At 29.9% G+C, this 18738-nt stretch overlaps 1 protein-coding gene across 1 annotated transcript in view; it reads right to left on the bottom strand.

Annotated features, from left to right (window-relative positions):
* Positions 1-16346, bottom strand: part of LOC129221948 (cell adhesion molecule Dscam2-like) — a 157864-nt gene extending 141518 nt beyond the window's left edge. The window contains 4 exon segments of the mRNA XM_054856340.1: positions 181-450; positions 3208-3501; positions 14996-15142; positions 16226-16346. Coding sequence (XP_054712315.1) covers positions 181-450; positions 3208-3501; positions 14996-15142; positions 16226-16331 — 817 coding nt within the window. The 5' untranslated portion in view covers positions 16332-16346.
* Positions 16347-18738: the final 2392 nt, after the last annotated feature.

Here is an 18738-nt window from a genome sequence, read left to right as displayed (position 1 = left end):
ATCACTAATTAAAGCAGAAACAAATAGCGTAACATAAATGAATTACACAAACGCATTCTCTCACAAAAGCTTCCAATTTAAACTCCATCCTAACATTATTGCATGAACATGAAGCATGGCTCTTTACAAACATATCACGTGATACTAAGGGTCATTAGAGCTGAAATTAGGAATCTTCACCTCCAATAATGAGTCTTGCAGCCGCTTGGGACGAAAAAGATTCCCTCTGGACGAAGCACTGGTACATTCCTGAATCTTGCCGCTTCAGTTGTCGCAACTGAAGTGAAGTGGGGGTGGGAAATTGGATACGGGAATTGCCGATGATAAATTTCGTGTCTTTTTTCCAAGTAATGCTGCCAATTGGATGTCCTTCAATAGAACAGTTAAAGTGAGCAGTTTTGCCGACATCCAATTGTTGTTCTTGAGGAGATAGACTTACTTGAAGAGGTTCTGAAAAAACAAATCAAGATTTTAATTTGTTTTAAAATACACTACAAAAGTTTTAGATAATGTGTTTCTAAACTTTATTTTTTTTAAGTCGACTGTTCATGAACTTCTAAATTTAAAGGAAATATATATTTTTTACATCAATATCACGAGAATTCATGATGTAATAATCGAATTGAACAAGGTTAAATCTATTATTTCAGGAGAAATATCAATTGCAGGTAGTAGGATTTTGCATAAAATAAATAGAATGATCGTCAATATATTATTGTTGCTATGCTCATTTAATAAAATGTATTTTTTAATCTTTCAAATCTGTCCAACAATTTTACATTTGCTATTAAAATGCACTGCGCAATTCTATTAATCATACACGCTAAATAAAACTGATAATTGAAAACATTTGCCTTACGTCAAAGTTCACAAATTTTCCTGAAAATAGAATTTATGGTCCATGTTAAAATATATTTATAGTCCATGTCTGTCAAGAACAAGTATCTTTATTCATATTAATGCCAGTTGCAAGAATACAATATTTGGTTATTGTCTTTGTTTCTTCATATCCGAAAAGTATGGTATAAAGTAAAATCAGAACATTCATTCTGAGCTATAAGTGCTCACTTGAATTTAATTATATTTAATTTTCCTGAAAATACGTTTTTTTTTTCCTTTTCAAATTTTTTAAAATGTTACGTTGTCCATATTGCAATTGTCCAACTACAGGCGGTGAATATCATTGCCTGAACCTGCCTGCAGAGAAGTATGCGACTCAACAGCTAATAATCACTAAGACTATATCTATGTATTAGTGATTAACAGCCGTTTAGGCGCCAATCACAAGATTGGTAAAAGAAATGCATTGCCTGTAAAAAAATAATAATCATAATTATAAATGAGGAAAACGAAAAGACTCAAAAAAATTAGGTAAATAAATAAAAAGATAATAAAATAAATAAACAAATAAATAAAAATAAGTTAAATGAATAAATAAAAAGTATGTAAAAATAAATACATAAAAAATAAGTAAAATAAATAAATTAATAAAAAACATGAAAAGTAAATAAATCGATACATAAATAAAATACAGTATTGGTATTAAGATGGAAATGGAGTTAAATTCACGGAAGGGGGGGGGGGTTAAACACTAATGTCTCAGAATGAATGTTCCAATTTCTGTCTATACCATTTTTTTTCATTACTTTATGATTAAAATCGTAAGACAACTAAAAAAATACCTCATCAAATAATAAATCATTTGAACCGCTTAGATGCAGAACAATTAGTTGCTTTTAAAATGCCAATTAATTAAGTAACAGTTAGCAGGCAAAGTAAGAAGGTGATATTCAGTTAATAACTTTCTCTGCTATTGCAACTTTTTTTTTAGAAACCAAACCTAAGTAATCCTTTTTATGCTTCCAGAAAACCTTTCGATACATTGCGGTTACTACAATCGTTGTATATGAAAACTGGCAATATAATTTAAAAACTATATCATTAAGCTGAAAATGTATAGCTTCCGGCAAACTTACTTTTGAATGTATAATGATGTAAGTAAGTAAAAACCATTAAAAATTACTTAATGGATATAATGCATTACAGATATAAATTTCCGACAAATGAAAATGTTTGTAAAATGAAAGAGTAAAGGCAGAAAATCGACAATTTGTTTCAGAAAAAAGAGTTCAAAACATTAAAAATGCCACTTGAACAGTAAATGAAGCAACTCCTGGAATTCAGCCAGAATTTCTTTAAACTTTATACTCCTTAAAGCAGTCGAATCTTTTAACCTTAGTTAAGACTTGAATAACAAACAAGTGTTGTGTAACGGAAAACTCGATTAGTATTGGACAAAGAAGAGTTCGTGGTTGGATGCTAAATTTATTATGTAAGAAGAATACAACGGATTGAGGTTTGACAGAAACAAGTTAAGCATTTCAAAGAGAAAAAACATAATAACACTGAGAGTATTTTTTCGTTTCCTGGAAGTATTTTTTTCTTTTTGAAGACAGGTTTGAAATTACTTTTAAGAAAGAAAGGTCAATTTATGTTTGTTATTCTTTCTAAATACGGATATTTTTGAAATTTATAATTAATCTAGAGTCGTCGTTTTCTTTTCGTACTGACCATAGGATAAATGACTTTTAACTCATATTGTTATTAAAAGTCATGAAAGAAGGCTTAATGCATTTTAGAAATATCGCAAAAAAACTGAAAAATAAATAAATTAATTAAATATTTAAAAAAATAAAACTCTGAAAGTAGGATGTTGAGAAGGGGAAAAACTGTCAGTCAGTCTGTTGTTCTGTCTGCCCCCTCCTACCCCCCAATCACTTTTAAATAAATGGTCCGATTCGAACCATTTTTTTTATTCGAAAGATATCGGCAAGGACACCTTATTTCCATACTTAATTTTTTGATTTGACCTATTTTTCGCGCAATTTTGAACAGCTCAACAAAACTTTACATTAGCGCCTACCGGGAAATTCATTTCAAATATAAATTCGGTCTTATAAATTATACATTTGGCGTATTCATTTTGCTTTTTATTTTGCTCATTATTTGCTTAAAATCTTAAACACGTTGTTTGAAATGAAAAATTCGTTCTTGAGTACATGCTAGATTATCAAAATTGTAATTGCTTAGAAGACAAATCCTACACTCACTATACACTACAAATTTCACAAAATGTTGTATTTTTCAAAACCCATTTCTCCTTAAACCATGTACGCGTTTCCAATACTGGATGTTGACCATGCTTACCTTCAACAAAAAGCTCCATGTCCACTCTATCTTCTCCCATTATATTGCTGATTTGACAAGAATATTTTCCAGAATCCGTCCGAACAGCTTTGTTAAATATCAATACACCTCCTTCTTTCCGAACAGTGGGTCCAATTTCAGATGGTAAGTGTTGTGACCCGACCAATCGATGCCAACGATAAGTTGGGACAGGGTGACCTTGAGCAATGCATGATAGTGTAGTCCTCTGACCCGCAACAACTACGACACGGTTCGAACGACGGATTATGCGAGGAGGTTGATTGTGGTGAGGTTCTGAAAAACAGTTTTAAAAAAAATCAAATTATTAATAAGTTTACTAGACTTTTATTTTTATAAATTCAGAGTTTAAAATCTCGTTATATCCTATTACTTATAAAATGTTTTGGGGTTTCCAGTATTTACATTCATACATAGGATTAATAAGACATAATTAATTTCAAAATTACTTATAGAAAAGTAGATTTCTGACAACAGTGATGCATCGTACAGCACGTAAAAGTTAAGGGGTCCGGGGCACAGAAATCGTCAAATTTGGCATTTTTTTTATCATTAAAAAAATCCCGATTTTTTGCATTCAAACTCTTATATTAAAGTCAAGAACTAATGAAGATAAAGTACTGAAATTTGAAGCAAATCTTTTCCAAATCGTTTATATTTCAATTAACAAAAATAAAATAAAATATTAATAAAAAACCATTTTAATGCAAAAAAATGTGCTTTTTTATTTTTAAAAATTATCTTAGAATTTTACGAAATTTTTCTTCAAATATTTGTTTTCTTTTTTTTCTTTTTTTTTTTGAATTAATATTTTTTAAATTGCTAGATAAAAAATCAAGTTTTGATCGTTGTGCATATTTTTTTTTATTATTATTAATTATTGTCCAAGAATATTTTTAGTTTCAACGATTGAAAGCAACCCCATTTTTTAAAATGAATTATATTTAAATGAAGAAAAACTTTTCTAAATATTTATGTTATGATTTTGCTTGTGTAATAGATGGTGAATCAGTGCAAAAAGTTTCAAAACTCTTAAAGTAAGGAAGAGTGTTGTACCTTGGGACAGTGCTAATTTCTAAGAATCTACTTCTAGTCATGTTTTTGTTACCTCTGATAGTAACCTTCACCACTAAATGGTGCAATAGTAAAAATCAGCATCAAATGAGTAAATTAACAATTTTGTGAGATAATTTTGTAAGATGTTTGGGGGATTTTTAAATGCATTAATACATAAAGGTTCGACACAATTTGAAAATTTTTGTTGTTACAAACATTAAAGTTTTCCTTTCATAAATTTCATACAATTTATAGCTTTCTAACCAGGTTATTATTTGTGAATTAATTTGCTTAAATTTTCGAAATAAAAAAAAAAATCTTGGAGAGTCACCGTTTTTCCCATGCGTGTTACCTTTATAAAAAAAAAAAAATGTAATTTCTTTTCGAAATAATCTAACAAATCCTGAATCTGTATTAAGAAATCCCGATTCCTAAACTCTCAATAATAAGTACAAATTATATAAATATTTATTTACTTAAGAAATTTTCAGTATGTGTACGTTTCTTCTCATGAATATTCTTTTTTTTAATTAATAAAAGGCTAAACTTTATAATAAAAACATTAAATTAAAAATTAAATGTTTTAATTGCAAATACCATGCATAGCTGAAAAAAATGAAGGTTGAAACGATTTTTTTAAAAATTAAAGAAAAAATAAAAAAAAAAAAAAACAATTACTGAATTTTAGCTATAGTAACACTCAAGAAAGAAGGATTCGTTAAATTATTTATTGTACAGTTTTGGCTTTAATTCTTCTAAATATGTAGTTATTTGAATACCATATCTTAAGAATTATGGAGCAACGCACACGAATTAATTTTTTGATTGCACAAGCTTTGCGTCAGTTCTCACGCTTCGATTTTTAATAAATGTGAATTTATTATACATGTAAAAAATGTATATCTTCGATAAATGAATTAAAAGTACTCTTATATTAACTATACATACAATACAATACTATAAATACAATATATTAACTATGGGTCTACTCATTTTTGGGGTCTCTTTTACCATGAGTGTGACTCCCTTCTCATGACTGTTACCTCTTCCAAGAAACACTTTTGAGCTGCAGCACTCACGAGATTTATAGAAGAATTGTGCACTGGATTAAATTCTATCGGTGATTTTGAAAATTTAATTAGGGCTCTTGTTTCCTTAACAAACGAGCTGGTGCATCACATGATTTTTTTTACTCCAATTTAATGTCATTTCCCCATTACTGGCAACTTTAAATTGATTCAATAGTTTATTCTCTAAATATCACCAATAGTGGCCAAATTAAAACATATTTTTCAAAAAAATCGCCAAATTTGTCGCTTAGTTGGTGACAAGGCGACCAAAAGACTGGCGATATATCGCCAAGTGCCCGCCAAATAATAACACCACTTGAGTTGACATCGAAATTAACAATGATTTACCTCCAAAAAGGGGCAAAGGGCCCCTTTAGAAACACCCGAATGCAACCAAAAGAGGAGGTGCACAACTGGACCCTACTAGGAGTCTACGTACCAAATTTCAACTTTCTAGGACTTACCGTTCTTGAGTTATGCGACATACATACGCACATCCGCACATCCGCACATCCGCACATATGCACATACATACATACGTACACATAGACGTCACGAGAAAATTCGTTGTAATTAACTCGGGAATCGTCATTATGGATATTTCGTGTGTCTATACGTTCTTAGGCACTTATGCACGTGTGGTCGAGTCGAAAAAAAAACTCAATATTCATTCGGGGGTGAGTAAAATGGAAATTAAGGTCGATTTTTGAGTGAAAATTTTTTTCGCGAATACAATACTTCCTTTTTTTTTTGCAAAAGGAAGTAAAAATACATTACTGCCTAATGGTATAATTCTACACTTAAAAAAATATTGCAAGATAAGTAGGTAACACTTGAGAGAGTTGATTAAAATACCCTTCACATTGAAATGTATATTTCAATATGCAACATACAAGGAATAAATATATCCATTTTTAGACTTACAAATTCTAAGAAGAAACAAATATAGCTTCCCTAACACAGTTGCTAACTACAATAAAAAATGTTTTGCACATAAAACATATTTAATTCCCTGGGGGAACCCTCAAGAGTTGCACTAAGGGACACACTGCATTGAAATTTTAAAATGTTAAATGAGCAGTTCAGTAAAATAAATTTCAACCGTGTTTAATTAACAAATACTTCTTTCTTAAATTCACAAAAAAAAAAAAAAAAAAAAAAGCTGCTTGAAAGCGTACAAAAAAGATAAAGTTTATACGAACTTTCTAGTCACAGGATAAGGAAATTTCCATTACCCGCTGAATTAATAGGAAAGGCTTATTAAACTACAACCAAGAAAAAAGGTAGCGCAATGCAATGAATTTAATGTAAAACAATTCCTCACTACATGCTTAGGGGAGAGTTGCCCAAAGCGGGAAGGTTTTCGGAGAATGCGCGACATTTGTAGTTTTCGGATTTTTATCGCATCAATTTCGGTTTTATTTCGTAGCAGGGTTCTTAAACTTCAAAATAAACTCCAATATTTATTTATTGTCAAACTTTGCGAACATTTAAAAAACCCGCTTTGCTCTACCAGGGAGCCCAAAGCGGGTACGCTTACCTAATTGTGATTTGTTACATTTGCCAATCAAAATTGAAGTTATAAATGATTAAAATAATTGACTAGCTACCTCCCAAATTATGAAAAAAAGATATGAAAAAGTTGTACTTATCCAATTTAAAGTCAGCACACTTCCTTGAAAACATAAAGAAATAACTAATTAAATTAATAGATATATTAATTGCCATCCTAAAAAATAACTTTTTAAAGTTATACTTATTCTATTGAAATACAAAATCTAAGTCAGCAAACGAGACAGAAAATAATAAATAAATATATGAATAAATTCTACATCCGCTTTGACCAAACGCAAGTTTTTACTTCCTTTTACGAAAAAGGGAGTATTGTATTCGCAAAAAAATTTTCACACAAAAATCGATCTAAATTTCCATTTTTCTCACCCCCAATGAATAAATGAATGTAGAGTCCGTATAGACGCCCGAATTATCCATTTTGACGATTCCCGAGATAATTACGAGTTTTCTCTTGACGTCTGTATATACGTATCTATGTGCGTATATGCGTATGTAAGTATGTGTCTATGTGTGTATGTGTATATGTGAGTGTGCGTATGTATGTCGCATAACTCAAGAACAGTATGTCCTGGAAAGTTGAAATTTGGTACGTAGATTCCTATTGGGGTCTAGTTGTGCACCTCCTTTTTTGGTTGCATTCGGATGTTTCTAAAGGGGTCTTTTACACCTTTTTTTTGGGGGGGGGGATCGTTGTTAATTTCGATGCAAACTCAAGTGGTGTCATAATTTCGCATATACTTGGCAATATATCGTCAGTCTTTTTGTCGCCAAGTTTTATCGTTAACTTGGCGACAAATTTGGTGGATTTTTTTAAAAATCTGTTTTCAATTTGGTTACTGTTGGTGATATTTAGAGTGTTGACGACTGAATCACATTAAAATCGCCAATAAATTGGTGTAAAAGGAAGTCATGTGATGCACACATCAGCTCGTTTATTTCAATAAATATAACCCTAAATTGAAAAAAGAAACAAACGAAATGACCATCGTAGTTTGTAGGTGGATGGGGTCAGAATAACGTAATATTATTGACAATTAAAAACATTAGCTGGTCTTAGACTAATCACAAGTTACGAAACTTTTTTTTTTGTTTTAGAAATGTATATATATACTAGCTGCGTGCCCGGCGTTGCACGGGATACTTAAAAAATGAACGAGATGTCCAACTGATGTTTTTGTATTACTCTAAAATCAGTTTCTAAAGCGCTAAGGAGTAAATAAATACGCGTACTGCAAGGTTTGCAAAACACCAGTAGAGCATATTTTTGGCAAAAATATCTTTAACTTTAATCATAGTTATCAATGATACAAGTTATGAGTATTTTAATTAGCACAAAAGATGAAAATATATGCATTATCAACTACAATCTGTGCTCACTTGAAACTAAATGAAATCTGATAGACTATATCTGAAATATTTATGTACAATTACGATCAGCTTTTTACATAAAATGACACATACTTTTTGGTTGCTTACGTGAAACTAAAGCACCAAGACTTAATAAATACCAATAAGTATTAATTTAATATCAAGTCATCAGATTCGAATTAAGCTTTAGTTAAAATCCTTAAAAACAATATTTTTTGTTCAACTCTGTTTCATTTTAAAAAATCCAAACAATCTTAATTTAACGTGTTCTTTTAACGATACAAACTGCATTTCAAAAATAGAAACAGGAAGGAAAAAGAGTTATTACAATTCGAAAACTCACCCAAGTGACGGGAAAAAGTCCAACAAAATAAACATAATTAGTCGTACATCCTAAATGTACCAAAATATGAGGCCGGTAAATGATAAACTTACACTACACTCAATAAACATAGCTGAAGAACTTTCATATGCTGAAAAGAGTTAAGAACGTTGAATGTAAAAAAATAAAAAAAGGACAGACGATAAAATAAAGGCTATGTCCGAATAGAGCAACCAATTTTAAAGTAATCTAAAATGAAATTCTAGATGGAAACATTTTTTTAAGATTTGGACAGCAGCCAAAAAAACTCTTTTAAAACAATTATTAGAATTTTACTAGCTCAACCATATGCAAAACGGCAACAGGAAAGAAATAAAAATTCCTGAATAACGTTATGTTAATTAACGTTTTAATTAATATATCCGCTAATTAAAGTCGCATAATTACGAAATTGATCCTATTGTTTTCTTTGGAAAATTTCGAATTGATCAGTATCTCGTTTGACTCTCGATTCGCAGCGGTTCTCGAGAAGATCGATCGTCAGACAGACAGACAGACAGACGGACGCGAACAGATTTTAATATTATAGTAAATATATATATATATATATATATCGTCGACCGACTGCCTCACGATGATGCTCCTCTAGCGAAAACCGTCTCCAGGTTGCGTCACTTACTTGCCTGCACTTACACATACACCTACACAGATACACATACATACAGACACCTACACATACCCTCACGCCAAACACACAACTACCCACACACACACGTCTACACACACATACACATGCCGAACCTACACACACAAACACACACGCCTACATACACACACACACACACACTCGTGATTGCAAAATTGAATTCAAGATATCAAAGTTCAAATTATTATTATTATTATTATTTTTAAAGCCTGGGTTCGCCTGGCCATGCCGCTTCAAAGCTGCTTATTTTGGACTGATTGAAACTCGGGGCAGTTTGTTTATGTTAACATGACATCTGTATGCACCCCCGCTTATACACCATGGGAGGTCATACGAAGGCATGCCCGTCTGGAGCGACCTGCTTGCTTTGGGCCACCCTAAACAATGCAATGCCAAAAAAATAACCGTTAAGTAGAACGAAAAAAGTCAGACACCAAACTCTCAATTGTTTTGAAGATCACCCGTTGAATATAATTAAATAAACAAATAAATACGGTAGTTACGGAATTAAAATGTGTAGGAAGGCTTGATGCATCGAAAATTTGTCAGTAAACAAAATTCAAATCATCACACCTATTTCTGACTTTTTCTTTCTCCAACTAACACATATGGTTTTTGAAAGCAGTGTTTCCATTATTTTTTAAATAAATATACTTTCCTATCAACGGACAATTTCCAGAAAGTAATATTTTTTTAATTGAACGAAATTTCGAAGCTTTTAATCATAATTTGCGAAAACTAAATTCCAGATAATTAAAACACGCAAAAAGTACTTCAAAAAACTTTCTTTTTTAGTGTAGTTTCTCAAAAAACTTTTTAATGTTTAATACTTTAAGCATTGGTATGTACTCATTTATTTATTGTGCCGTTCAGTAGTGTTGCTTACGTGGTATTATCTAAATACTCTTACAATATATTATTTAAATATAAGTAAACGTTAAATACCTAAACAAATACTAGATGGGACTATATATGCAACTAAGTTTCCAACTGCAACTCATTGCCCTCCGTTCTGGAGTTATGCTCTACACTTGGGGGTTCCACAAGTAAAAGTATTCATTCACAAGAACATAAACAGCCCATTATAGTTAACACATACTATTTAATTATTATTATTTAAGAAAATGCGGATGCAGCAAGTAACATATATACAGATAAAGATTGATATTTAATGAATAAAACCCAGACATCAACAACAGTTAACTCTCAATTTTAGAAAGACAAAAAAAGATGTAAACTGTTGAAATAGTAAAATCGAAAAAAAAAAAAAAAAAAACAATTTGTAAGTATTGTTTGTGTTATGCATATTCCCAAAATAGCAAGTTAAAAATAATAATCTTGCGCCAAATAAACAGAAAAATTCAAAAGTTAAATTAATGTACTTAATTAAAATAGTTCTTTACTCACTTTTATTTAGGAATTGCATATTAAAGCAGCCGTTAATTGCTGCTTGCTTCAATGTAATGTTTTAAAAGGTGTATAATTCCTTCTTATGTGTAATAATAAATATTCTGATAGTGCTCAGGAGTTTTTTGCTCCGAAAAATAAGAGAAAAAAAAAGAATGAAGAATGAGGGAGAAGTAAAAGGGATTATGTTATATTTTTCAAGTTTTTGAAAGCGCTGAATGTATTTTTTAACATTCATCTCGTGGTCTTTGAAAAAAAAAAAAAAAAAAACTTATGTTTATAATTCAAAATTATCACGCTTAAATGGGAGATAAAACAGTAGAAGCGCAACGTTACTATTTGCAAGTTATACATTTATAGTATTGAACATCTATCGTATGATGTTATGCTAGGTGGTTTATTCAGTACCGGAATAGTAATAAAAAACAAATGCTCTATGGACCAATAAAATTTAACCCTCCTAATGGTTATAATATAAGAAAGTATAGAAAGTAAATATTCACTGATTTTAGGACTGAAAGCAAAATATTTTTGTATTCAGTAAAGAAAAATTGCACTCTTGATAAGCTTATTCATGTTCAGTTTACTTTAGTGACTTAAATTATATCATTTATTTATTTCTATTAATCATGGTATAATGTTTATTAATAATTTTAAATCTTTCAGGTTTTGTTCTGAATTACACGTTATGAAAAATGATGTGGTAGATTGATCAGTAAGGCGATGAACTCTTATTGAATAGTCGCGAGTTCGATGCCAGTTGCATTGAATGTCCTTCTTGTAACTTTAATAGAGGTGACTGTAGCACGTAAAATCCGTCGAAGGGACAAACTCCTCGAAATTATGTTAAAAAATGTATACCTATAAGGACATGCGAGCTGGGCCTATTTTGCTTTGACTTTCGTTTAAAAAAAATGTAAATGCTGCTAGCTGTGTCCTGAAAAACATTTATTGCATGTTTTTCAGGAGATCCAACCATCCCTGAGATAATGACAACATATTTATCACAGTTACGGGACAATACTTAGGTATCAACAATAAGTCATAAATGATAAGTGTAACAAATAATGTATTATGAACTTTGGTTTTTTTTTGCAAAGAAATGCAGTGTATTTTGAATCACAAAGCGAGCATGAATTGTTTACAAATTGTTCTTTGAAGATAAATGCAAGATAATTGAATTTATATTTATCACAGGTGTATGCGGAAGAATAAACTTAAAAATGATGAAATGAGTTTCAACAAATGCTTGAAACTTACTATCGAATGCGGACAAAGTTTGATATTTTACAATTTTTTAAAGGCTGAACAAAAATGCAATAACGCTTTTATAATTACCCAATCAATAAGTTCAAGTGTAATATTAATGACGCACATATAATTTAAGAATTTGAACAATCTTTATATTATTGTTTATTAACTGTCTTACTATTATCCGAGCATATATTCTTCCATGGGAGGATAAAGCGCAGTATGTGCAAAAAAATAGTTTTGGGAATTTTTGAAGAAACACGTTTTGGATTCTATACTAACAATATGGAAATGATGGTATTTAACTTTTTTTTTTCTTTTGTGCTTTATTTTTAGCAGAAACCAACTAAGCAAGATCGTACAATAAAGCTAAAGTGCTATTGATGATAAAAATGAAAACGACTGAAAAACGAAAAATTTACCAATACTGCGCTTTACCTTACGAAGGCAGTATTTGTCTTGAAACACATCTAATATATTAATAAATTGGGATTTGAGAAGAGAAAGTTACTTGATTTTTTTTAAAAGTATTTCGCAGCTGAAATAGTGAAAAATAAAACTTCAGCATTTTCTATTTCAACTAAAAATCCTTCTTCCACCAGAATTTAATAAGAAAAAAATGTCTCCAAGATGGAAAAAAAATCAATATCTGAGTTGAGAAAAATAGTTTTGTAACCGAGAAAGCTTAGGATTTGAAGTAATATAAAAGTGCAAATAAATTTCATAAATTGTAAATATTTTCTTTTAGCTATAATTCTAAATGTAAAACAGCTTTATTGCTTTTTGCCCCTATACAATAAACTATTAACATAAAACATTTTTTGAGAATATATATTGGGAATTTAGGAAAATGTTTAATCTTATCTTTTGCTGAATTTCAAATTTTTTACAATAATGCTACGCGATGCTTTTGAGCTAAGTAAAACAACGGAATGGGCTTTTAATTTTTGAAATTAATTGAAGTTTGTACTATTAAAAAATGCCACTTTTTTATTGACCAAACTATTAAATTATTTTTATTCTCAAACAGCAGATACCGAAGTTTTGACACATGTTTATACAATTTCATACAGTGAGCTGAAAAAAACTACATAATACTATATGAGCAATATTGATTGCTTAAAAAATGAATAACATATTAACTATACCATAGAATGTGATACGATAATTACTTTCTAAAATAATAAGTTGGCAATACGACTGTAGTATTTTGACGCAAGTGGAACGAAACGTACGTACACTAACTTAGCGTAATCCACGAAAACAATTCTTGTGAGAAACCAATGTACTTTTATGAAATCTTCTCAATGGTACGGAATAAAGGAGGTAAGCTATCCTGTGACTGAATCCTTGGTCATTTTCTCTCCTCATTAGAAAATAACCATGAACGGAGATGTGGATGGGAATATATTCCTTTCTTGTAATTGCTTCATATCTTTTTGGAATATTACTGTTGTGATGATATTTCTTTCAGCGTCCGCAATAGTAGCATAAATGGACTTCAAAATGGATTTCGATCTGTAATTTAAAATATTTCTAAAATATTTCCTTTTCTTCAGTCCTTTATAGATTATTCTTTCAGCGAACGAGTACCACTGCATTTATTTCTAAGCTTGTCAGTATATTAAAATCATTAAGGACATTTATCGCATTTTCACAATTAACTTGATGATTATTTATAAAACAAACGTTACGGTTATGTCTTATTTGCATGGGACTATTATAATAAAACTTGTATAATTGATTCTTTTAAATTATCTCTACTTTTTCTACTTTTGGAAATAGAAGGCACATTTCCCTTCTCGAAATTATACATTAAAGACAGTTCAGTATTTTTCAAAGACATGAAGGCTTAATTGATAAGATTCATCACTACGTTTCAGAACGCCAACATCGTTGTGAAAATAAAAATAAATACTGGTATGAATGTTATTTTCCCAAAATATATATATGCTTTGTATTAAATTTAGGTATTCTAAAGCAATGGCAACTGAGAAACCAATGTTTTTTTTTTCTTTTAAATGCAGCACACACACACACACACACACACACACACACACACACACATATATATATATATATATATATATATATATATATATATATATATATATATATATATATATATATATATATATATATATATATATATATATATATATATATATATATAAATCAATAAAACACTGTGAAGGGAAATCAATTAGCAATATTGATTGCTTAAAAAATGAATATGAATAATAAGCTGGCAATACGACTTTAGTATTTTGACGCAAGTAGAACGTGCGTCAGTAAATGCATTGCATGTAATTTCTTACGCTTACATCATCAAATGTATTTTGTACATCGCTAAGATTGTAAAAACAAAATTTAGATACCCTAATGCTGTAGAATCTAAACTATCTTTCTACGTTATGTTTTTTCAAGAAATAACCTAGTACGAAAGCCTTTAATTAGTGAATGTGTAAAATAAATAAATAAATAAATAAATAAATAAAACCCTATAGGCTTTATGAGTTTAATTGTTCACTGTAAAAACAATAAAGCTTATATATTATAAAACGTATTACACGTAAAGTTATGCTTACATAAATATGTATTTATATAAGTTTTATTTTTTTGTTTATATGCTTGCATAACTATGCAAATAAAACCTATATTTTTCGAACTAGCATTTATAATCTGGAGTTTGACAAAGAACGTATCATGAAACATAATATTAAAATGTTAATAACCAGATATGAAGGAAACTGGAGACACGCGTTTCGGGATTATAAGGAATATTTTTCAATGTAAAAGCAGTGAGCTTATAAATGAAAAAATGTCTGACAAAATCGATAATTTATCATTGATCGATCGACTAATTCCATTTGCAAAATTCTTTGAAACATTACTAATTTTTTACTGAAATATTTAGAATACACACAAGATCAATATAACTTTAACTGCTACTACAAATAATGCTTGCAAAAACATTTATCCTAAAGAACTGAAGAGAATAAACAAGATATGTACCTGTAACGACTATTTTAGAATAATTCATGCTAACTTTCTTCTCTCGAGTGACTAAATTTTCTGTATGGCATCTAAAGCTATATGCAGTATCTCTTTCCGTAACGTCTCGAAAATAAAGATCTCCGTTCTCCAGCATCCCGTATTTTCCTGTGAAAAATGAATATGGTTTAAAAAAAGCTTGCTTAAGGAAATGCAGATTTTGAATTTAAACATTACATCATAAAGAAAAAAATCAAACCATAAAACCATATTTTAGAGTACTACGCCTCACAATATAGTTTAAAAAAAAATAAAAACGTGTTTTTCTGTCACGCAAAGCATACTGTACTTAAGTATTATTTTTGCATAAAAATACATTAAAATTTAAATAAATAAATAAATAAAAACGTTAGAATTTACATTATCGGGTAGATAAAACAAAAACATCAATGGTTTTATTGTTCTAGAGCAGCGTTTTTCAATGTTTTTCAACGTTTCTAACAAAGCCATTTTCAAAACGTCCAATTCTAAAAAACCCGGTCGTAATGTGCTAGTATTTCTTCCTAATTTCACTTTTGGTAAACGATAATAATTACAGACAAAATATTTTCGGAAAACCTTAGACTATTATTATTATTATTATTATTATTATTATTATTATTATTATTATTATTATTATTATTATTATTATTATTATTATTATTATTATTATTATTATTATTATTATTATTATTATTATTATTATTATTACTACTAATACTATCATCATCATTAATACTAGTAGTAGTATGGAGATAGCTACTGTTATTATTGCCACGAATTATCTTATTTCGTTAATAGTTAGTACGTACTATTATATTAGTATTAATATTATTATTTTGTTTGTCCGCCAAACGGTATCCGCTTGAAACACCAAAAGCAATACAACAGCAAAAAAATTTAGTTTCTATAAATAACAATGAGCATTGGAGATTTTTTCCGTTCTTACTTTTGAAGTACCATAAGAATTTGTTTAAGATTATTTTTATGACTTCTAACAAACAAGAAAATGAAAATAAATTTAAATTAAACGTATTTTGCAATAGTTATATTAATTTGCTTGATTAATTCAATTGCGTATTCTTTTAATTTTAATGGTAGTTAAATATTTAATTTTAAAATTTTAAAATGCTTGCTAGTTTGAAAAAAAATAAGCTGTATTAAATTCATTTCATTTGGCAGAAGTATGATGAAATTCTAAACATATTTTACCACTTATTATTCCTGGGGTAATGAGAAATCCATCCACACGTTCCCATGATGTCACTCTTACGTAATCAGCTACAAAGCTAGGAACTGGACATCTGAGCACAGCCATATTTCCTCTTAGGACGTACTCATCGAAAAGGTGAATTTCATAATTCTGTAATATAACTGAAAAACAAAAAAAAAAAAAAATAATAATAATAATAAATAAATAAATAATTAAAGAAATAAGCAAAAAAATAAATAGTTAAATATTTTTGAACAAACCATAACTTTAGCAGACAAATTTTGAAACTCATAAATGATGAGTTTTAGTATTTTAACATAGTTTTTATAATTAAGGAATATATAGGACATGCAATATGCATGCATTCATTTATTATCGAAAAACACACACACACACACACACACACTTTTGGATTTCTTGCGATAAAAAAACTAAAGCGCCATATGACTTGTGATGGATATAGTGGAAGTTACTACAAAAACTAGAGTAAATCCAGAAATCTTGATGATTAGGACTTCAGTGTTGAAAGTCCGATAGTATTCTTTATACCACATCGGTAAAAAGTCAAGTGATGAGAATAAAAAAGCCGTGAAAAATGATGACTACTTATTCTTTAAAACGGAAAAAAATATGTTAAATTTGGCAACTGCTGCAAAAACTTATTCAACGAGTTAAGAAAAAAAAAAAAAAAAACACATACACACACACACATTTTTATAGTGATATGCTGTGGAGAGATACGCAAAATATTATTTTGCTAAACCTGTACCATAGCAAGATTTGCGTTACTACATTATTGCTCCTCCAAAAGATGTTATTAACCACTAAAATGTTAACTCACTAAAATTTGATATTATGGGGGTTCTATAGCTGGAATATGTAAAAAATTAAAAGCAGTTGAGGCAGTGAGAAGCAAAGGGATGTAAGTGGCAAAATTAAAAATTTGGAGATAACAAGTACACATTTCAGGTGAACCTCTCCTTTGTCTTGGGGCAAAATATGGTACTAGTAGCCCTGGTAGTTGCTGCTCTACAGCATGATTTAGAAACAAAAATCAATAAAAGCCTATCTAGGATGGGATCTCTAAACGCGTTTTACTCAAAACTTGAAAATGTCCACTAACATCCCTTTGCTTCTCACTGCCTCAGTTGTGCCTTTATATTTTGGTAAGTCGCGATCGCCATTAAAAATGACGACAACATTTGGATTATAATCAACCCAAGATTTAAAGAATGAAAGTAGTGTCACATTAAGGACCAAAACTTGAACGTCTCGGCTGACACTTAGGCGAGTTATTCTGGCCGACATTATTTATCCGCGAAAGTGAGAACTTTACGCTGCATTAAATTATACAGCATAATTCAACACGGATGAGTACTTTCCTCACATAAGTTGAGGAATGAAACTAGTGATGAACCAGTGCATTGTAGTATGTTATTTTAATTCTCTACGAGGTTACAACTAAAATGTTTTGTCTACCTGACTTCATCCATCATAAAAAAATAGCTAAACAATGAAGTGTCTTGAATTTATAATGAAACTTTTTTTTTCAAATAAAAAGATACATTATGCATTTTCTGGAAACGAAAAGTATTAAGAAAACAAAATTTATTTAAAATAAATAATCTTTAAACTGTTTTGTTAATTTGCTTTAGTAACTTGTAAGTTCTAGCTTTAAATTTTACCTCAAAGGTAAAAATACGATTTTGCAAATGAGTGCTGAAAAAGGTAAAACATGATATTTTTGTAGATGGCTTAACTTAGTTGACAAATGTTATTGAATAGAAAAATTCCGCAGAGAGTGAAATGGGATGATCTGTTTAGCTGAGAATAACTCTTAGCGTAAAAAAATCCCAAAAAAACGTATGTTCTACGTATATGATGAACTATAAAGGTACTTGTTGAAACAGTCAAAAATATGTATGTTTTCTTAAATACTTTAACCAATGTACTACATAAAAACCCTAAATCAGTAAAGTGCACTTCAAATCGCAAAAATTTTATTTTTTTGTTTAGGGTTGTAAAGTTATGATCCTTATGATGCAAAAGCTTCTCTTAGTATTTTTAAGTGTTAATAAAATAAATCTAACGCCTTGAATCACGGGCACTTAAAATCTTTACAAACTAAATATTCCTTTTTAGATATGACACAACAAAAATGTAAAGACAAATATATTTCTTAGTTTTAGTAAGTTACCGCCCTATAGCTAGGGCTAAATACATGAAATAGACCGCCAGCTCAGTCAATTCCAGCCGAGGACTGAAGTTTCGTGCTTATTAGCACTCATCAGCCCGGCATCGGACTAACAGAGCTGGCGATGGAAAACCTCTTAAGGAAGCCAAAAGTGCCAAGCAAACTGGTAGCTAATATAGAATTAGCACTGACCAGACGATTGACCGAAGCAATGGTTCGGTTCAACTCGAATATTGAAGGCAAGGCAGGTATATTCAGAAAGTTACCTTCACTATTCGAGCTGAACCGAACCATTGCTTAAGGCACAAAAATATTTTT

This window comes from Uloborus diversus, chromosome 5 (genome assembly GCF_026930045.1).
Source record: "Uloborus diversus isolate 005 chromosome 5, Udiv.v.3.1, whole genome shotgun sequence".
In the NCBI taxonomy this organism is placed as follows: domain Eukaryota; kingdom Metazoa; phylum Arthropoda; class Arachnida; order Araneae; family Uloboridae; genus Uloborus; species Uloborus diversus.
This window is presented reverse-complemented; position numbering and strand designations above follow the sequence as displayed.